This window comes from Pelodiscus sinensis, chromosome 2 (assembly GCF_049634645.1).
Source record: "Pelodiscus sinensis isolate JC-2024 chromosome 2, ASM4963464v1, whole genome shotgun sequence".
NCBI classification, from domain to species: Eukaryota; Metazoa; Chordata; order Testudines; family Trionychidae; genus Pelodiscus; species Pelodiscus sinensis.
In genome coordinates, this window is record NC_134712.1 from 252,571,911 (window position 1) to 252,594,885 (window position 22,975).

The 22,975-nt window shown below is 43.8% G+C and overlaps 1 protein-coding gene across 7 annotated transcripts in view; it reads right to left on the reverse strand.

Annotated features, from left to right (window-relative positions):
* Positions 1–22,390, reverse strand: part of LOC102454842 (meiosis-specific coiled-coil domain-containing protein MEIOC-like) — a 29,386-nt gene extending 6,996 nt beyond the window's left edge. Inside the window, exons 1-8 of one of the 7 annotated variants that reach the window (XM_075922942.1) lie at positions 22,203–22,243; positions 13,145–13,273; positions 12,716–12,847; positions 12,025–12,191; positions 7,660–7,761; positions 3,224–5,042; positions 1,663–1,797; positions 1,353–1,533 (exon numbers count right to left, since the gene is read on the reverse strand). In XM_075922942.1, the coding sequence (XP_075779057.1) occupies positions 1,353–1,533; positions 1,663–1,797; positions 3,224–5,042; positions 7,660–7,761; positions 12,025–12,191; positions 12,716–12,757 (2,446 nt within the window). In that variant the 5' untranslated portion in view covers positions 12,758–12,847; positions 13,145–13,273; positions 22,203–22,243. The other 6 variants (XM_075922940.1, XM_075922943.1, XM_075922941.1 and 3 more) reach the window with 6 other exon arrangements.
* Between the last annotated feature and the right edge of the window lie 585 nt (positions 22,391–22,975).

A 22,975-nucleotide genomic window follows, 5' to 3' on the forward strand; every position in this document is an offset into this window, starting at 1 on the left:
TTTACTAATAATTTCCTTTCCTGCAAGATAGTGTGACAATGTACAAGTCATTAATGGAGTTCAATCCATTCAGACCAAAGAAATTATTGTACACCCTAAAAGAGACTTAATCCTAGACCTACAAATCCTAGATCTGCCTTCCCTATTTGGTTTAAGACAAGTAAATTGAAGCTTTCCTTGATTGGGATAGCTAATGCCTGACTCAGACCTGGTCTATACTGAAGCAGGTCAACATAAGATATGCATCTTTAGCGACGTTAGTTGCGTAGCTGGAGTCAATGGATCTTAAATTTCTGTCTGCAAAGTGGGAGGTCAATGGGAGCAAATGCTCCCATCAACTTCTCTTGGTCCTCGTGAGGAGCAGGAGTACCAGCGCTAACGGGGGCACCCTCTGCGTTTGATTTAGTGCGTCTTCACCAGACCCACTAAATCGAACCGTGGAAGATTGACTGCAGCAGCGTCGATTTTCCCAGTAGTGTAGACGTGCCCTCAGTAAGTCCTCCAACCCTTTGTCCTTCAACCATAGAACAGACTGCTCGACACTAAAGAAATACACCTTGGATGCACTGGACTAGGCTAGTATCCATTATGAAACTCTCAGGGTTCCCAGCAAAGCTGGCAATAAACCACTTTTAATCTCATTGATCCGAAACCAAGCTATTGGATCCTATGCAATCTAGATTCAGCCAAGAACATGGAGCAAAAACTGTATTATTGGCATGGATGGATGTTCTCTTGATGTAGCTGGATGGAGTGCTGCCATCCATCTTTATCCCAGCTCTCTCTGCAACATCTCAAAAATCACAAAGGAGAAAAAACCCTGAAAGACTAACTCTTGTCTTGTATCCTTGTAAGATCTAACATTCAGTTTGCCTCTACAGGATGTCTCTCTTGTGGCAGGTGGACTGGCTGAAAGGAGATGCAAAGTTTATAGTATGTGTGGTCTTTCTAGAGTATGTGTGGAGGTAGACAAATACTTTGTTCTATTTGAAATTCTCCATCATACTCGTGTGGGTTATGCAGATCCCCATCACCACCATGAAAGTAAGTAGCAACCACTTGCTTGAAAATATAACTCCTACAGATGAAGCCAAAGTTGCCTTTTAACTAGTGCATTACCCACAACAGGTCTGGCTGCAAATGTGATTCGGGCTAGCATGAATAAAAGTACCAAGAGATAATTGTCATTAAAAAGCCAATTTTTGTCCTTGTTTGGGATAAGTTCCTCAAACTACCTGCCCCAAACTAATCTGGCAATTACAGTAGAAGTCCACAAAAACCTGTCTATTTGCTTTTTCAAATAGGAAAAAACCCTCATTTTTAAAACTGCAAAGCAATGAAAAAGTGTTTACCTTTTTCATTATTGTAGCGAGGTGCTCCTTGTCTTTGTGGATTGGCAGCATTAACAATCTCATCTTTCCGCCTCACTTGTGTAATATGAATGGCTTCTAAATGATGTTCCAGAGTATTGGATATATTCCCATGGACAGGAGAACCACGAAGCCTTTCCATTTTTCTGATTAAGGTGAGCACCTAAAGAATATATTGAAAACACCAAAAAAGTGTTCATTTTTTAAAATCCTACACAAAATATAAGCCCACAAACAAATAACCTGGTGCTACTAATACATAACAGAAAATTCTGCAGGCAAGTATGCTTACTCTGGCCTGTTCTCGTAATTGGTCCACAATCAAACGATCCACTCTTGAAGGGTTAGCAGGAAGTCGGGAAACAGGAGTATTATTTGAACTAGATACTCGTTTTCCTGGAAAGTTTCTTGCAAGATCAGCTTCAGTCTGAAGAGAAACACATGCTTTTTAAATATTTAGAAATGAGTTTTATCCTAAAACCTAAGCCTTTTTATTTTTTCACTACTACTTAGACGCATAGGAGATGGGGGCATTTACAACAATAAGAAGTCATTAAACATTATACTGTCAACAACTGGCTGTAAAAATGAGGATACTTCCAAAAATTCCAAGTCCTACCTTACAGCGTAAACCTAGAATCAACATCTGTAACCAATAAACAAAATTACTTTAAAACATTGAACCGACTTGGGACAGACCCAAGTAAATAAAAGGGTCTTGCGCAGGCTTTGGGAGTTAAACTCTAGCTTTGTCACCCCAAATTAGAAATGTGAATTCCCAACTACCTTCTTCGGATAATACCTTGGTAAGGGCTCTCAATCAAATCCACAGATTATGAATAAGTACATGAATTGTACTCAACTGCTGCAGTGGTGGTGTTTAACGCCCCCAAGAATAATCTCAAGTTTAAAACACAATGGCTGTGAGAAGATACCAGCCCTGAAAAAAGTCATCCACATGGACATTAAACTCACCTATGACAACAGACCTGGGTAAAGCCCAAAACAGTATTTTAGATGACATCTCCCTTACATCTGAAGTCAGATATAAACAACAACCGTTTTGGCCTCCACTCAGTTCATGCTGAACTGAATATTGTCCAAAAATAGCTGGACCAATAAAGGCCCTGCTTTATCATCCATCCAGGCGTTAGCTATAAAAGTCACATCAGGGACTTCTTCCATGATCCATGGATGGTAGTAACTATTGCCTACCAATCTTACACTAAACAACATGAACCAAAGAATAGGATCCCATGCCACCAGATAATATAAGAACTATGTCCAAAGAGGGCTTGATGGTATTTGGTTAACCAATCGTTGGTGTCATGTGAATTTAGTTCAAGAAAATGACTGCTGAACAAGTGGTCCTAACCCTGTGGGGCTGGAAAATGAAAGATGAGTCTCAGTCTCATGCACAGTTGTATGACGTTTATACTGTTTGGTATCTTCTGACCATGCACATAGTCATAACACATTTCACAGGAGTAGCTGTCTGAGTCTGTATCTGCAAAAACAACGAGGCATCTTAAAGATTAATATTTATTTGGGCATCCGCCTTCGTGCGTAAAAACCACTTTGCCAGATACGTGGCGGGATGCATGGGCTACCCACGGAAGTTTATGCCCAAATAAATATTAGTCTTTTAGGGTGCCACAGGACTCCTCGTTGTCAAAAGATTGTTGCAGATGGAGCTCAAAGTATTAAGAACAGAATGAAAGTCACAATATTTCAAAAAAGCAGCAAGACTGCTTTCTTTTCACCAATAAGATGCAAGAATTTCTACTTCACCCACCTATTCCTTTGTAATCACCATCCTATATACACAAATCTATCAGGATAGACATGATTACCTTTTTCCTCTCCTTCTCCAGAGCTCTCCACTGATCATAACACTCCTCCAGACGAATATGAAGCTCATTAGCAGGTCCACTGCGAGTTCTTGGAGGCCTATACTTGTTAAAAGGAGTTGGAAAGGGAAAGTATGGCACACTTAACTCCCCACAAAATAGATCATTAATAAGGGGATGCAAATGGTTAAAATCGTCATAGTGAAAAAGATCAAGAAGCTCAGAGAAGGGAAATGGTGATGGAGGAAAAGCAAAATTATTTGCTGATGGAAACGGATGGGGATTAAACTGAGCAAAATTGGGATTTTGCTTGAACTCGGACATTAATGGGAAAGTTGGAAGAAACGAAGTATTGATGAAGTCAGACATGTTGCCACCGTTTTGTTCTTGTTTCTTTCGGAACACGTTGAACTGTTGCTGGTTTTGTCCTGAATATCCAGGATGGGGTATCCAATTCCTTCTGCCTCTTCTATCATCTTTATTACAGTTATCTTGGCTTTGCTTTTTGCGAAACCTATGATACTTTTCAGATTCATCACCTGCAGAATTCTGCTGTGTTAACCAGTTGTGTGACAAATTAACGGGTACTTTATGATACTGGCCTCTCTTGTTAGTCAATGAATCATGCTGGTAATGTCCAATAGGTTTAACTTGTTTCTGATTTTCTGCAAAGAAATGTGAACCCCCCAAATTACTAGGAACACTATTTGATATTTGTACCCTTCCATCTTTCCTTGAAGAGGGTACTGGTGATAACTGGGAATAGTAAGAGGGCTGGGTTCCAGACTGGTGTATGGGAGATTCACTGGACATAGCTGAAACACCTGAAGAGGACTGCGGACTTGTTACTGCTTGGTTTTGCTTCCTATATGCAATATCTGATGTAGTTGTGGGACTAAAGATTTTACCATCCAGCCATCTATATCCATGGTAAGGTGAATGATAGTTCCCATTTTGTAGAGTAGTTTTTACAGATAAATGAAATTCAGAAGATTTCTGAGAACATTCTTTAGGATTAATATGGCTCTTACATTCAGTGTTATTGAAGGTTTCTCCCAAATCAAAGCTATTATGGCCATTTTGCATGCAAGTTTCCTGTGGACTTTTAGTTGTTCCTCCAGAAAAACTATTTTCTTTAACAAAAGGTTGATTGAGAAAATATAGGGATGGGTGAATAGATTGCTGTGATTTATGAGAAACTGTAAAATCTTCATATTTTTTAGAAAACAAGTGGTTGTCCTGGAACGCTTTGCCCCACACACGACCAGCAGGTGGACTAGATAGATCATTGGAGTACTTTGCATGCACTTGTTTGTCATTTTTCATAAGGTTGCCTCTTGCTCTGTTAGTTTCCCAATACTCGTTCTGAATATCAGTTCCATCTTTAATTCTGCACTGAGAAGAAAAATTACTAAAATCAGAGCTGCTCTTTTCAGTGTCTCCATTTAATTTCATCTTATCATAATTGCACACGTGCTGATTAAATTCTACATTTTGAAATGCTAATCCTTCCTGCTGAATGATGGCATTATTTTGAAAAGCAGAATTTTCAGGATAAATGTTCAAGATGTCATCAGATGGCTGAGTATAAGGGTCAGAAGGAGAAAGCCAAGACTCTAGAAAATGGAGATCTTCAAATTCTCTGTGTAAAGACTCCACTTCAGTTGACTTTTGCAAGTGTCCTTGGTAGAAGTTCGGTGTGCCAAACAGGTTTGGCAAATCTTTACTTTGTAAAGGGTGCTTAGAAGAAAGACCTGAGAAATCACCATTGTTTCCAACTTCAGATGCCCACATAGGGGGAAACAATCTTGACAGAGAATTCCTGTAACAAATACAATTGCACTTTTAGGACTAGCTAAACACATTTGTATTGTATTACATTTAAGCTCTTGTTCAGAGTTCAAATTTTTTTTTTCCAAAATGCAAAGCTACTACTAAGACCCGTGTCAAAGAGATAATTTCAAGCAGTTCTGTCTCAGAAATTAGCAATAAAAAAAACTACTAGTGTATTAGACTGACAGCCCATACTTATTTTTTATTGTTTTTTCTAGTCTACTTTTAAAGTGTTTCGTTATGGTGCTTCAATCGCTACCACTCGCCTTTCATAACCTTCAGAGACTTAATTATTTATTCTTTAAGTCTCTGAAGATTATGAGACTGTATTGGCATTTGAACTCATTAAGCACTTCTTATAGAAAAATTCTATGGCACTCGAAAACAAAATTAAGTCTCACAACACCTCTGCAAAGTTGGTTCCATGTTCTGCAGTCATGCTTATTTCTTTTATTACATTCTCCTTGTTCAGTAAAACTGTGTTTCAGCCCCCTAGCGAGAAAACATTTAAATCACTTGCCATACGGTTTTCTAATCATAGTTTACACTCCTCCACTTCCATGTTTAATAATATTCATAAGCCACCAGATACAGATTTGACTCCTGTGATCGTTGAAAATGTTCGATGGCCTCCCTTCTTAGCACCTTTCTATGATGACTAATGATGTTTTAAGATAGGGAAGATAAGAATGTAAGAGAAATAGCATACTAACAAAGCATTATCTTGAATTTCGTTTTTCAAATACTACCTGAGAGAAGTCAGCAAAGTCACGGTCTATCTAGTCTCCATGGTTCTAACAGTTGCTAGGAAGAGGGAGAATTCAGATCCTCCTTGTGGAATTTCCACACCAAATGTTTGGGTGCAAGAAAGAGTGTAACCCAAACAGAAGGCTGTAGGGCCTGCTGGCAAATCCCACCAATTCCAAGAGATCCACATACTCTACACTTCTGCACTGGTTTTGGGCTCTAGCTCTTTCCCAATACAGTTCCAACAGAGCCATGCCATTAGAGTCCGGTCACTACCGAATAGCAGAGCTCTGAGGAAGCGTAATATAGTCCTATATGGTTACATTTCTCTGAGAAGCTCCTTTGGGTACCAGAAAGAAGTTGCAACAATGTTGCTCCTTCACTCACTACATTGGGAGGTGTCTGGCATTAAGAGGGTGCAGGCAGAATGCCCCCCCCCTCTCCAGCAGATATTTGTAGGAATGAGCAGACCTGCTAAAAATAGGAAGTGTATGTCTTAAAAACATACATTTAACTCAAGCTATTTGGGATAAAAAAAAGCACAGAAAACCTTTCAAATTTTCTGCATAAAGTCTGAGATACCAAAGCTACGGAGGGTACCTGAGACATAGTCGTGCTGGGGAAAGGCAGGCACAGCTGGGGAGCTCTGGCGTGACCCTACTCCAGGCCATTGTATCAGGCCTGCAGCCTGAAAGGCTGCTAGCGCTGCAGGGAGGCAGCCAGGGTAGGAACCGACAGCACGTTCACATCCTTTGCCAATGAGGAGTGGCCACGTCAGACTGCAGTTTGCCCCTGAGGCAGGGGCTAGATGACAACTGGCCATGGGTCACTGAGGCAAGGTGGTTATAGGGGATAGGGGTTTCCTGGAAGGGGAGGACCCCAGAGTGCAGGGGCACTGCTGTGGGGCAGTACAGTGAGGAAAAAGCACGGTGAGCCAGAAGGGACGGTGAGCCTGAAGTACCAGAAAAAGCACGGTGAGCCTGAAGTAGTGCCGGAGACAGGTAACTGAGGGCAAGACACCAGCCAGTTCCAGCTCCAGGGCTGGAAGAGCTAATTCCCAAGGAGACCAGCAGGAGGTGCTGCGCTTGTGAAGTAGGGGGGTCAATAGCCTTGTGTCCATGTAGTTAAAACTCACCCTATAAAACCTTCTATGTTTGACTCGGTGGAGTGGAAAAGGTTGCCCACCAATTGCTACAGCAAAATTCTTCAGCTGGAGGGCAGGTATGCAAAATGATTTAGCTGCAGTGATTCATCAATACAAAATCCTAAGGTTTGTTTAGTGCCTAAAACTACAGATATATTTCAAATGTACAAACAGAAATATACAAATACATGATCTCCATGACAAGCCACCTCTACCTTCGGATATATCCACAGTCATACCTCCTTTAACCCTCTTAATAAAACTAACATAATGAAAGACGTTAATTTCTCTTTCCAGTGACCATCTGCTGGTAGAAGGATGAACAGAAAACTGCCTTTCTACTTTAGTTTATTCCAAGTACATTCTAGTAACTAGGGATGTAAAAATGGGTAACCAGTTAAACGGGAGGACTTAACCAGTTAACCATTTTGATTTATCTCCTCCTGCCTGGCCTGGCCCTCTATGACAGGGGCAGCTCTGGTCTGGTGTGGCTGGCTGCCGGCAGAGTTCACTGCCGAGGGTCAGTTAACCGTTGAACAGCCCTACTAGTAACACATCTTTTCCAATTTCACTTGATGATAACTTATTTAAATGACATCTTAAAACTCAACTTAAAGTATAACTTTGTCTTGTCAAATGTCTACCATTATGCAAAGCACATATACTTTAAAATGGAAAATATACAACCCTGTGCAAGTTCTCAGTATCAACTTACCAATCTGTAACTGGTTCTGGCTTGTTTGGCTCCTCTAGGATGCTCGACACCAACCCAAACATATCTGGGCCATTGCCAGAGTAAGACAGATTTATCTGTGCCCTGAAAAATAAAACCCAGACAGATGGGCTCCTATGTTTAAGAGAAAAAACAACTCCTAAAGAGAAAACACACAGAAGTTTACCTTCCGATTTCTTTAGCAATAAAGTAGAAATATAGGAAGGGGAGAAAAGGAGGCTTCCTCACTCTCCAAGAATAAATGCAATATTCCCTGCCGATGAAAAATGAAGTATTATCTTCTGTCATTAGCCTATCATAGCTTTGCAGGTAAGACACATATCGGAATAATCGGAATGTTTCAAAGCACCAGGGTCGTGATCCCCAAGTGTAGATTTCAGCCCTTCTGCGTAAAGCACTGGTTTGGGTTTCCAGAGTGTTTGCCAGACAGTGGGAAGGAAAGAACTGGATGGGTGTCACCTGCCTCTTTGTCATCTTTTCCTCCTTCTGCCCCACAACAACTTTCTGCGAAGATAAGGGTGGGTGGAGACTGAGTGGACATGAAGGGGGTGGGGAATAACACCCAGTATTCTCCAACTAGCCCCTTAGAAATTACCACAAAAGGGTCCATAGGAATTATGAAACTGGATCAGAGACCTGAATAAATGAGACCTGAATGAGACCTGCATGACACCTGAATAAATCTAGTCTCTGACAGTGGCAAGCCCCAAATGTAAAACCCTACAGTATTTTGCACCATCCCACTCCCAACTGTAGGTTTCAGCGTGATCTAGAACAGTCAGAGACTGGTTTAATGTCGGCTTCACAAATATCATAGGGGTAGCCATGTTAGTTTGAATCTGTATAAACAACGAGGAGTCCTGTGGCACTTATAGACTAACAGATTTATTGGAGCATAAGCTTTCATGGGCAAAGACCCACTTCGTCAGATGCATGTAGTGGAAATTCCAGAGGCAGGTATGAATATACAGGCATATGAAAAAAAGGAGCACCAATCAAGAGGAAGGCCAGAGATAATGAGGTCAATTCAGTCAGGGAGGATGTGGCCCACTTCTAGCAGTTTCATAAATGTTGAACCTAATTTTAACTCTGGATATTCTTGGTATCAGACTATCCAGGCTTCTTCGAATCTTGTTAAACTCTTGCCCCAACAAATGTTTTTTAAAATAAATCAGTGTTGAATTTTCTATCTTTCGATTTAATTGAAGAGCACCTTGTTTTCCTGTTAGAAGCTAGGAAGAACCTCCATTCCCTATCTACCTTCGCTATTCAATGCGTTGCTTTATACGCTTTGATCATGCTCCCTTTTATTCATCCTTTTTCTAAGGGAAATAACCCTAGTCTTGTCAAGCTCTTCCCAGGAGATTTTTCCAAATCTTCCATCATTTCTGTCACCCTTCTCTGGCCTCCAGGTCTGCAATGCCCTTTTGGAGAGGAGGTGACGGGAGCTGCACACAGTGAAACCAGACTGCTGATTTACATTAGGGACATGTCCGTGTACACGTGTAAATACAGGCAGTCCCCGACTTACGCGGATCCGACTTATGTCGGATCCGCACTTACGAACGGAGCTCTCTCGTCCCGGAGGTCGAGGTAGCGGATTGCTACCTGTGAGCCCCGGGGCGAGAAAGCCCCGTTCGTAAGCTGCTCCGGTGCCCCTAGTCTGCTGGAGACCGTCTCCAGCAGACCAGGGGCACCAGGTGGGTTCCCGCGCTTCTGAGGCTTTGCCAGAGCAAAGCCTCAGAAGCGTGGGGAACCGCCGCTGCTGCCGCTTCAGTCCGGGTGCCTGTGGTCTGCTGGGGACCGTCCCCAGCAGACCACAGGCACCGGGACTGAAGCCGCAGCCGCGGCGGGGTCCTGCGCCTCTGAGGCTTTGCCAGAGCAAAGCCTCAGAGGCGCGGCACCCCGCTGCCGCTCTGCTCCCCGTGTCCCTGGTCTGCGGGGGGGGGGGGGGCGCAGCTAGTGTGCCCCCCCCCCCCAGCAGACCAGGCTTTTGTTTTGGACCCTGGGGCAGATCAGCTGGGGCGCTGCCGATTGGTCCTGCAGCGCCGCTCTGGGCACTACTGGACCAACCCGGCAGCACCCCAGCTGCTCTGCCCCAGGTCCTGATTCAGCCGCTGCTGGTCAGTTTCAGCAGCGGCTGAATCAGGACGCCTGGGGCAGAGCAGATGGGGTGCTGCTGGGTTGGTCCAGTAGCACCGAGGAGCGGCGCTACTGGAGCAACCCAGCAGCACCCCAGCTGCTCTGCCCCAGGCGTCCCCAAGTCAGCTTCTGCTGAAACTGACCAGCGCTGACTACGGGAAGCCCGAGGCAGAGTTGCTCTGCCCCGGGCTTCCTGGAATCAGCTGCTGATCAGTTTCAGCAGCAGCTGACTTGGGGACGCCTGGGGTTCTTAAGTTGATTCTGTATGTAAGTCAGAACTGGCGGTCAGTTTCAGCAGCGGCTGAATCTGGACGCCAGTTCCGACTTACATACAGATTCAACTTAAGAACAAACCTACAGTCCCTATCTTGTACGTAACCCGGGGACTGCCTGTAGTTAACTGATGAACCTGGGCTCATGGGTTATCCTTCACAGTTACACATAAGCCCCTTTTCCCCCACCGCACTGCTGCCTCAAATACAGTCAGGAGCCGGTACAAGTGGGGAGTAGTGCAGTGGGAAGCACCGAGCCAATTAAGCGCCCCCCCCGTCCCGCTCATGTCCAGACCCTGCACCCCCACCCCACTCCTGCACCCTCCCTCCCAGATCCTCCTACCCCACCCCACTCCTCCCATCCTCAGCCTGCTCCTGTACCTGTTTTGTCATCATGGGTGGTTGGCTGGTGGTCCGTGGAAAAGTCTGTGTTGAGTTCAGTGGGCCACAGGCCAAAAAGTTTGAGAACCACTAAGTCACTGGTTTTCAACCTTTCCAGACTACTCTACCCCTCTCGGGAATCTCGCTTGTCTTGTATACCCCAAGTTTTACCTCATTTTAAAATCTACTTGCTTACAAAATCCAACATAAACATACAAAAATGTCACAGCACACTACTGGACTAGACTATCAATCCCTGAAAGCTGTCAGATGACGTATACACGTCACGTCACCTCCATCTAATTCAGTGGCCCTCAAAGTGTGGTCTGCAGACCACTGGTGGTCCACAACCATCTTGCAGGGGTTGGCCACTCCCTGCAGTGGGATGCCCATGCTGGATCTGCATAAACAACGAGAAGTCCTGTGTGTCCAGTCCTTCCCACCATGCAAGGAGCACAAGCGCAGGCCTCCTGCTGTGGAGAGCTGGGGGAAACCCCGAGCCTTGCGGTCTGTATCCAGCTTGGGGGGGGGGGGAGCGGGCAGCTCCATTGGCTGCTGCTCCCACTCCCACTAGCTAGGGGAACGGCAGCACAGGAAACTGCTTATCTGGAGGCTTTCCCCACTGCTCCCATTGACTGGAATCCCAGCGAAGGGAGCAGCCGGGGACAGTGCCTGGAAGAGGTGGGGGTGCGGAGCCAAGCAAGAGAGCCCCCCCCATCCACCTCATGCCCAGATCCTGCACCCCCATCGTCTTCATGCACCTGCCTCCTGCCAAGATCCCATATCCCCACCCTCCCTCCTGCCTAGACTGTGCACCCACACCCCACTTCTGTATCCTTCCTCCCACCAGACCCCCTACCTGCTGCCCACCTCTGCACCCTCCCCCTCCCACCCAGAACCCCTATTCCCAGCCAACTCCTGCATCCTCCCTCTCACCCACACCCTCTATTCCCAGTCAGCTCCTGCACCCTCCCTCCCACCCAGATCCCACCCAGCCCACTCCTGCACACTACCTCAACCAAGACCTCACATCCACCCCTCTTCCTACACTCATTTAGTCATGGGTGGTTGGCTGGTGGTCAGCAGAAAGGTTTGTGTTGAGCAGGGTGGGATGCGAGCCAAACCATTCGAGAACCCTCTGATCTATTTGTAGTATTCAGGAACCAGAGGAAGGAACCAGCCTCTTCCACCAAAAAGGGTCAGAATGACATGATGTAACAAGGAGGCCTTTTCAAAAGGCAAATTTTTGCCGTTATTTAAAGAGAAAGATTTGTCTGATATTTTGATATTTAACTTGCCCATTACGTTCCCTCATAAGGAACTTTTGTGTCATTTTATTAATGACATTTATTAAGGAACATTTTATTAATAAAATACAGCTATGATTTCCAACCTTATTTGATAAATACTATTCAGATCAGGTAATTTATTGCCCATGAGTTTCTATAGTTATCCCACAACTTCTTCTTTACAGTATTTGGAAACCAAACCCTCACAACTCCTGCCCAATTAAACTTTCAGAAAACAGTATAAGATTATTGTTATTTAATACCTTTTTTTTGTACAGTCCTGTAAAGAAGTTGCTGTATTGGTATTATCTCCACACACAGACCAATTACTATGTAACCGGGATGATTCCGGAGGTGGTGATGTACTTGTGATCCCTCCTAGTAGCGGGGAGAATATTTGAGTGTCCATTTTTTGTTTCTTGATGTTTACCTGAATTGGAAAAAAGAGAGTAAGCAGTTTTCCAACGTGCAGAGTCTGTGTAAGTGAACTATGCAAGTCAACAATAAAAGGGCAACTCTTTTTTTTTCCTCAAGGGGCAATATTTTTCTTTCTGAAAACTTTGTTTTTGCAAATCCATACACGTGCCATGCTGCCAATGAGCAACTTAGTGGTAACAATCTCTTGTGACTATTGTTCAAAATATCTTACCAAAGAAGCTCATGCGATTATCATCTTTAGAGGCAGTGGAGGCCAGATTAGACATGGAATTGTTGACTGCTGTAGAAATCTAGGATTACTCTTCTGTACAATGATCCAAATGGAGAGATTAGGGATGTTAGATATCAGATAAATGAACAGTCGTGGAACAGGTGGGAGGGCAGGTGGCACCGCCAAGCTGGTGCTGGGGGGGGGGGGGAACGGCTTTTAAGCCAGCTTCCTCCAGCACCAGCTACTGCTTCCTCCCTGCCTTGCTGCCTATGATTCATTTAAGCAAGCAATTATTTTGGACTCACCTGTGGCTTGTAACAACTGAGAGCAGCACTTTGTTTGACCATGTCCTCGCTGTCAGAATACAAATTCTCTTTTCCCAAGTTTGTAGCATTGCCGTACAAGTAGAAATTCAGAATCTTAAGCACAAGTGTGTCCTAGTTAAAGACAATTAAAATCGTTAACCATTTCATGTTTAACTAGAAACATGGTACTGCATTTTAAGAAAAAATTGTTTATATTATTCAGAAAGACAAAAACTGAAATAACATACAAGATGATAACCTGCTATTAGCGGAGTAAATAAAGTTCAGGAAAGTTATAGTACTATAGTCTAATCCAAGGTAGGGATGTTAAATATCCATTAATGGTATCGCATTTTAAGAAAAACCTTATATGTATTACTCAGAAAGATAGAAACTATTGGTTAATTGATTAACCTCATGACTTCTTACCGGTTATTCGACTATCCTATCATCCCCGGGGGTGGAACCAACAGCCAGTGTGCTCCGGCCTGACTCCTAAGAAGCCCCTTGTCACTCTGATACAGAGGCAGCAGCACGGGGTACCAATGGAGAACTGATCTGCAACGGGAACCAGTTTAAAAACCAGCTCCCCTTGTGGACCAGCTGCTTGTCGCTCCGTGCTGCTGCCTCTGATAAAGAGGCAGCAACACAGGGTGGCAGCAGCCTCTGTCCAGGCAGGTCTGAGCTCCTAGACCCAGCGCGAGCCAGAACGGAGCCAGGCTGCCTGCCCTCCTGGCTTCTAGTACACGTTAAAAGCAGAGCTGCAGCAGGGGTAGGTCTTGGACCCAGTGCAAGCTGGAACTGAGTCAGGTTGCTGGCCAGCCTGCTAACAAATTTACTGACCAGAGGGGGGGAAATGTGTGTAGTCTATGGCATTAACCAATAAGCTTTTGCTTATCAGTTAATTGGTTAATCAGCTACATTATTACATCCCTAATCCAAGTCTTGAAAAATCTATTCGTCCAGCCAAATTTGGATTTTTTTCTTGACAATTGCCATAACTTCCCGCAGAATTAAAGATTTCATTAAAAAGCAAAGGGTACTTTCCAACTGCAAACAGACCTTTCAAAAGCAGCCCCACATTGGCAGTCTAACGGCAGACATTTCCAGTGTCTCCCTGGCTTCCCAGACCTTCTGCAAGAGGCAGAAGAGTGAAAATTGAGCAGATTTTTTCAGTTTTCGCCTATCTGGCGTCAATGAGCTCTGTGCAATTCCTCAACAGACAGCAAGTAAGGAAACTGAGGTCTCATTTCAAAAGAAGGAATTCAGTGATTTTAGACTTGCAAGTGCTGTCATTAAAAAATGACAGCAATCTGCAAAGAACGAGGGCAATATCGAAAAGCTTCACATAGCTGGGATCCCCTCCCCCAAAATAACCAACATCACCCTTTGTAGGCCCTAAGCATCAACAATATTCCATGAAAAAAAATTAACCTGTACCATATACTAGTTGCAATACGGCTACCATCTCGCGGACAGTTCTGTACTTCCCAACAAACAACATTTCCCAGAGTGACAATTTGGCTTTTGGAGAATGGGCAGAAAAAACCAGTATCAGTCATATGCACACGTTTAAACGAAAGAGTGTACACACTGGAACTTTCAGACATGAGTTTCAGTATAATTCATGGTTCAATTTATTATAGAAGTACAACATCTCTGCAGTGAAGATCGGGCTCAATCAACCATGGCAGGTAACTATTAATTTGCCTCTATGCAACCCACTAATTTAAGTTTGCATGTTTGCTATGTCTCCCCTCCCGGCCTCACTCCCAGGAGTCTTCTGCCACCCCGCCTGAGCCAGCCTGCAGATCCAAGTTTTAAATGCAAAGCATGTTGAGGGAAGAGGGGGGAATGGTTCCGGTTAACCAGTCCGTTAACTGAGCAATTATTGGTTAACCAGTTACCAGCTACTGAGTGGCCATCCCTGGTTATGAGTCTATCAAAAATACCAATAAACAAAGGGAATTGAAATGAACTAAAATAACCTAAAATAGAACTAAATGAGTAAAAAGAAAACAATTATAAAATATTATTCTCTTAATGATCTGCTCATAATGATCCGCATGGTAAGCAAAGTATGGGGAGATGAAAGTTCTTTTGAACCTTTTCACTTTTCTGTCTCTGGCTACTGTACTAGTACAATGTTGTCTGTATAATTGTGAACCGCTCCCGGAGCAATGTAAGTTATGCTGACAGAAGCCTTGCTCGCCGCTTATTGGGCGTGGGGGAGGTGTGGTTAATTAGGTCAATGGATGGGGAAAGCGTTTCCTTTTGACATAGAGCGGTTACACAGGAGGTCTTACAATTGTACTGCTCTAAGCTCCGTAGTGTAGGCATGGCCTTAATCTAGTTTTAAAAGCTTGGATGAGTCAGCTGTAAGACAGCAATCTGTGAAGAACAACGTTGGCAATATCGAAAAGCTTCACATTAGCTGGGATTTCCTCCCTCCCCCCCCAAAAAAATCACCCTTTGTAGGCCCTAAAGGGCCACAAAACTAGGTTAGCGTCAACAATATTCCATGAAAAAAAAAAAAAACGGCTATCAAACTTTTAATAGCTCTCATGAAAAATCATTTGTTTCTGATTAACTGTCCCTGAATAACTCCATGTGTTGACATTCATTCTGTTTAGATTGTACAGCTGTTTCACTATAAATTAACACCCTTCCTTAACCCAAATTAACTGTCAAGTGTAGACAAGACAGTTTTAGCTTGAGAGACAGTAGGGGGAAAAAAATCAACCACAGTCCAAGCTAGGGATGTGAAAGTGTAACTGAGTACATGGCTAACTGATGAATCTGGGCTCATCAGTTAATGCTCATGGTTACATGGAGGATCCTGGCACATGGGGGAAGCCAGCTTTTAAGACGGCTCTCTGCACAAACCAGCTCCCAGAGAGCTGATGCCTCTGCATCAGTGGAGGGGGCAGGCAGAAGCTGGTACATGCGGGGGAGCTGGCTTTTAAGCCAGTTCCCCGTGCACACTGGCTCCTAGGAAACTGCCTGCCCCCTGCATGTAACTGCTGAAATTTTCAGTGGTTACCCAGTTACTTCATTAAATGCATTTTAGCATCCCTAGTCCAAGTTATGGTGCTGACATTCCCTATCTATGTAATAAACACTACAAATAACGTGTCTTCCCACAGGATCTTGCAGCCAGAGAACTACTGCACATTTGTTATCCAGTTTAAAAGAATTGTCAGTGAAGACAAATCTTAAGAATTTCACCATTCCAGGGGATTTTTAGTAGGCATCGTTCTGCCAGCCTTGGTCCCGGGGTCATCAAATAATTGTGTAACCACTAGGAATTGCTGCAGTTATACGATTATTAAATTAAACAATTTCCAACATCCCTACTCAAAACAAAGACTTTACTGAAACATTCTGTCCATTAAACTGCCTCCCACAGTGAGCAGGCAAGTTGTCCCATAACACCCTGTAAATGCAAACACAGAGCCAACTAGTAAGTTGGGGTGCTAATAAATATGCTCCCAGATAGCCGTACTGCTCATCTCAGCCAGATAAAGTGCAAGTGAAAACACAAGTAGAGATGGCACAATAGTTGTGGGTGCACTCTCGTGTGTTAGGTGACCACTGGTTAGCTATCCCACCATTGTTTACCCTACAGTGAAGATAAGGCCTTATTGACCAGTTAAATAAAATATACAGGATCAGCTATTAACACATATAAGTAGAAACAGGCTTACCAGAAAAAGACCAACAGTCCATTTAATATATCCCTACAGTATATCCATCATATTGTACTATCCTGGATATTTCACAGGAATACAAAAGAAATAACAAAGGATCTGCCCAGTTATACAGTCAGAAGACGGGAAGGGGCAGGTAGTTTATGGCAAGTAGGTTATGTCCAAGAACAGGACACAAGCCGGTAGCATTTCAAAGCACTGGGTGATATTTAAATCTGTACTGAAGCTCTGTGACACCACATATATAGAGAGGTATCTAAGTCAGCCTATGGCAGCTGTTTGAAGATTATGGAACCCCCTTTGTGTCTTAGCCAACAGACTTCTCTCAGTAAAATGGATTTTCATTGACCATGGCTTTCTGTGCACTTTTACTGAGCATTTAATAGCGGATATGCATGCACACTCAGTGCACCAGTAGTAAATAATTCACTGTTTGAAATGCATTTTGGAATACCTTCAATAGAGACAGTGCTTCCATTAGAGTTTTGACAGCTGCTTCAGATGAAGGGGGGAAAATGACAGTTTGCATTTTGTTTGACTAGATTTTTTTAAAACGGGTGTTTCTAAAAAAGCACCTTCAATAGTATCCCTGAATTATTTTTTTTTCTTCGTTTGCTATTGTTTAGAAAGAGCTCTCCCACCCCGATCCACACTTCTTCAGTAGCAGCAACATCGGAGCAAAGTCCCTAAATCTTGGATTTAGTCATGTCAGGAAAGACCGCACAAACCTCCTTCTTTTGCCCCCTGCCCAACTACATCTGCTCCCCAGTCACATGGAGAGGGTGGGGGCCACCTCCTTCTGCCCTACAACTAAGTGCCTCTTCTGGTCCCAACAGAAGAACATAAGAACGGCCGTACTGGGTCAGACCAAAGGTCCATCTAGCCCAGTATCCTGTCTGCCGACAGTGGCCAGCACCAGGTGCCCCAGAGAGGGTAGACCGAAGACAATGATCAAGCGATTTGTCTCCTGCCATCCCTCTCCAGCCTCTGTCTGTCAGAGGCCAAGGACACCATTTTATCCCCTGGCTAATAGCCTTTTATGGACCTAACCTCCATGAAATTATCTAGCTTCTCTTTAAACTCTATTATAGTCCTAGCCTTCACAGCCTCCTCTGGCAAGGAGTTCCACAGGTTGACTACAAGCTGTGTGAAGAAGAACTTTCTTTTATTAGTTTTAAACCTGCTCCCCATTTATTTCATTTGGTGTCCTCTAGTTCTTCTATTATGGGAACTAATAAATAACTTTTCTTTATCAGCCCACTCCACACCACTCATGATTTTATCGACCTCTATATAAAAGGACGGGGGAATGGACACCGCTGCTAGTAACAGGAGCTTTCCAGCCCTATGTCAGGGTTTGAGAAATGTGAATGCTCCACCAACCCTTGTTCATCCCCATCTGACTCCTGTATGGAAAAAAATGTAACAACATCAAGATTCCTTCTGCTTCTTCAGTCAGTATGGGGGGGGGGGGGGGTCTAGTAAGGGAAGGATCCATCAGCACCCCGCCCAAGGTAGTGCAGGGGGCCAGGTGGGAAGCCAGTGCTCATGAGAAACTGGCTCCGCCTCCCCCTCCGCTACCTCTGATATATAGGCAGTGGGGGGGGGGGAAGGAAAGGAGCTTGCGGGTAACCCTCATGGTTACATGAATGAACTCAGACTCATCGGTTAACCGTTTAAACGAATACACTAGCACAGTGTTTCTGAACTTTTTTTTTATAAAGTACCCCCTTTTCAAAAAAAAAAAAATGATAAGTACCCCCAATACCTACAGTTTTTGGACAATTTTTTTTCTATCATTGCAACACATTTGTTTACCAACTTAATCGTAGCCGGACACGCGATAAAATTTTTGGATGTAAAAAGTACAAAAATAATAAAACGCTGAAAACTTAAAACAAACACTCAGTTTTCTGCAAATTTCAGTTATGTTGACGTACCCAGACGTCTGCTGAGTACCCCTAAGGGTACTCATACGACTGGTTGAGGAACACTGCACTAGCATATCCCTAGTTTCTACGACAACTTCTTACAGTCTTTTGGAATCAGACATACTCCCATAGTACCTTAAAGAAAAAGACTCAATCTACAAATTACACCCGTCACCTGATGTCACAAAGCTTCTATACACAGAAATACGGTTGATATAAAGAGCTGCTCTAGGTGCAAAGCATTGGAGGATCTTGTCATGGCTTTCTAGTTTTGGAAGCCAGTCTTGGTATCATCAGTTATAAATCTACTATATATCTGAGAGTTTGTGTCGGTCTGTCTGTTCAAGAAGTCCTCCTAAATGGTGAAAACTAGGACAACCGAATTTGATATGCAGCTTCCTCTTTGATATGCAGCAAGGCCAGGGTTTGGTTGTGCCAGGACAATGGGATTGTGTCTCTGAAAACCATACAGAAAAGAGACAGAATCACCAGGTAGATGAAAGGAGTTGGCTGAGGACGCACTCCCCCCATCCGGGACTTCTCCAGCCTCAAGCCTCCCACCCCTGACACTCCCTTTAGGGGAGGGGTAGCAGAGGCTGAAGGTCCCCTCCGCCCAATTTGTACAGGACCATTGTTGGCTGCTCTCCTGTGTCATGAAGCAAGGCCAAATTGCGCGGTTTGATACATTGATCACTCTGGCTGGGGAGTTCAGGGAGTGGACGAACCTGGACGCAGACTAGCTGGGGGACGTGCACCCCTCCCCTGGTCAGGGGCGGACTGGCCTGGCGGGATACCGGGAATTTCCTGGTGGGCTGTTGTATCCACCCGTGACGGGCCACCATTGCCCCGCACTCTGAGCAGCTCTGTGTCCGTGCTGTATGCGGCGCATGGCGCCTCACCTGCCACTTGTGCTGCGTGCCGGACGTGACGTAGGGAAAGGGGGCGTGGCTTGAAGGGCATGCAGGGGTGACGTCATGGGGAAGGCTGTTCCCAGGCCTATTTTGATTGCCAGTCTGCTCCTGCCCCTGGTTGTGCCTGCTGGAGCTGCAGTGGCCATAGAGAGGTGCTTCTCACTCAGTACCAAGCTGCTGAAGTGAGAGCGGGCTGGGGCAGCCTCTTTTCCCAGTGCAGTGAACCCCTCATCTCTAGTCCCACCCCAGAACAATTATTTAAATGAAGAAGGGGCATTTTTCATTTTGTTTTCCAAAAAAAACCCACAAAAATTAATTGAGTTAAGGGCCTGAGCAACGCCAAGTAAATCTTCTAATTACTTCATAATACAGGTGGAACCTTTCTAGTCCAGCACCCCTGGGACCTGACCGGTGCCGAAGCGGAGAATTTGCTGGACCACGGGAGGCCAGTATTGCCTAGCAACATTACCAACACTTCCACTGCAGACGGGGCTCTGAGAAGACATTTAGGGGTAAATTAGAGCTAAATACCAGCACAGAACACTGAGAGCCAGGACTGGGGGCTATAAATAAACTTTATGAGACCGTGTGAACCTTGGCCACACCCATGATAAGCAGACATCCAGCTAACTAACATCATGCCAGACAACAGATATTGCTGGACTAGAAAGTGCTGGACTGGAGAGGTTCAATCCTATAATATTAAAAGAGGCCCAAAGTGCAGAACAATCTTAATGACAAAGATTATTTTATTATGATTCAAGACTTCATAGTTTGCCTCTCTAATTATTAAAACATAGCAATTATTCCTTATTTTCAAAAACTCTTCTTGAAGTATTCATATAAAGTCATCAAGTATTAAAATAGTTTGCAAAATTCAATTTAAAAAATTGTTTTCCAAAAGGCTCTGACACAAATTAGGTGTCTATTCAAGAACATTTCATTGGGGAGAGGGGGGGGACGGACAGACAACTTTTCTTGGACCCATCAACAGGCAAACTATAAAACTCATAAGATTCCTTAGTGGTCAAACCATTAATAAAGGATTTAATAATAGTCATTCATTATAGGTTCTACTGAGAGGTAATGAACCTTGATACTAGCTAATTACACTTGTCTTCACTTTGGAATTTGTTTCTCTGTCACAATCCATTATCTTCTGGTAGAGCAGAAGAAAGGACAATTAAACACAAGTCTGATAAAACCTCTCAAGCCTGACTCACTAAAACGCCAAAAAAACAAACTCAGTTTAAGTAGGTTTCAATATTTTTATAAATCACATTCTCCAGACCATAAGATAACCCTTTCAAAAATATTTTTAAAAGGGACACAGTGCAGCATCAATGAACCAGCCATTTAAAAAACAAATGTGAATGTGAAGTTATTAAATATAGTTCCAAAGTTTTATTTAATTAAAAAAAAAAAAGATTTGGGCACTATTTATACCTGGTCAAATTCCACACTGCACAACAGAGAAAGTTTGTATTTTTTGTTCTTCAAAATGTATTCTTGCTTTTAGACTGATAGATACTTATAAAAATACACACAACACATTCCGAAATTGGCTGCCACCGAACGTGTAAAAAGGAGTTGAATGCAACAAGCCAATGTTGGTTATCAAGTAAGAGAACTCTTCCCTCCCATCCCCCCACACCTATACCAAGATTTAAATGTACTGGGCAGCTCATTATTACAGTCATACAGGGATTTATTTCTTATTTACATTAGACTGCTGTGATTAAGAAAGTGCTTCCCTCGTCCCATCTCTTGGCAATTTCTGAAATTCCTACAGCAAGGAAAACCCATACAAATGTCTCAAAAATCACAGATCGAGGTAAACACTGTGCTGTCATATTTAACAAGAAATATAAGCCATCAAATATAGAAATTAGAGGAAAAATGTTCAGTCTGAAAAGTTATTATATTGCTCATCAGAGTCAGTGCAGAGGGGGATAGATGGTGGTGATTCCTAGTTGATCTTCCTTGGTCTTTTCCTCTAGAAGGCTCCTTTTAAGCCACCAACAACATACAATTCTGGTTTGGAGTGGCTTTGATCATGAGCATTTAGAACAGCAATTTCAGGGGTGATTTATAAAAGTCGGGCACAACTAGACAAGTAAGTTAGCACCGCTTCTTCCAAGCACAACACCAATCTAGCTGCTTTAGAAAATACTACTATGCGAAAATTGCTTTGTTAGACTGTATTTCCCATTCACTACCACAGCAATATGCATACAGTCTCCAAACATCTCTCCTAACTCAGACAAAGCACTAAGATCTGAATTCCAGGTGCGATAATTAACTTCCACCAAAACAAACCTGCACAAACCAGCCGTCCCCTGTGTGTTCCCCGCAGCCACACAAGCCACAGGGAAGCAAAAGAGAGCTGAGCTTTTAAAAAAAGAACCACCCTACGCACTCTAGCACTGCAGCACCAGCTGATTCCGGTACCATGCAGCCCGGTGGCGTAGTCTGTACTTTGCTGCACTTCGTCCAGCTCCAAACCCCGCTGCCATGGGACAAACGCACCCCACACACTCTAGTTACCACTTGCATATAGAAACTGTTGCCAGGCTATGGCCAGCGTCCCTCCTCCACCCACTGAAGCAGCACGATACACAAACTGAGGAGGAAAGCAAACAGGGTCTGGTCTGGGCGCAGCGAACGGGCCCCTACTATGAATCCAAAAGATAAACTAGCAGCCGCGTTAGCATTAAACTCTCAAGGCTTGCCCTGGAGGAATCGCTAATCTGCACCTACAACCATCACACTGCGAGGAACCTGCACTTAGCTGCCACTCTCGCCCCACAGCCCCTTCCAACATTTCTCCCCCAGCCCTTTAAATGCAGCTGCTGCGGCGAAGGCAAACCCTGATCTGAACAAGGACCTCCGCCCGCCCCAGGCCCTAGGGCAGGAGTAAAAGAAACAAGCTTACATTTTGGTTCCTCTTGCTATACAACCATTCCGAGCCATGTCATGTGTGATGTCACTGTAGTACCAGTATGTGGAAGTACTATGGGAATTGTAGTCTTCTCCCTATTTATTGTGTAAGAGCTACAAAATTCAAGCTCCAGCTACTGGACTGCAAATGCGAGAGCGTGGAAACAGCCTCCTTGCTAGACTCAGAGGGGTAGCCGGTTAGTCTGCAACTGAAAAAACGTAAAAAAACAACTAATAGTCCTGCAGCACCTTAGAGACTAACAAAAAGTGTAGATGGGATCATGAGCTTTCCTGAGCGGCTTTTGAACATTGGAAGAAGTGGGTTATGCCCACAAAAGCTCATGATCCCATCTACATTTTTGTTAGTCCCTAAGGTGCTGCAGGACTATTTGTTGTTCTTTAAGTTTTCTCCGTACTAGAGAGGATTATTGGAGCTGCCTGGGGAAAAAACTAAATGTCTAACCAATGTGGGCACAGTGGAAAAAGCAAAAAAGCTGCAGAGTTTAATTATTCTTATTCCTCGCTGAAGATGAAGTAATGCTTCCAATAGGCATTTAAATTGTAGACAGAAAGCACCACCGTTTGGGAACACGTTACTAGCTGGGGATTTAATTGTTTTAACTTTAAGGGAGTACAAGAATTGTAATAATAAATTAGTCCCATATATTACTAGGTGAGAGGTGGAAGAGTAATTTTCTACGAAAAAGTAATTCACTGACTATTCCTGGTATATTGTTATGGTAAATGTGACAGTAAAAGAAAGAAAGG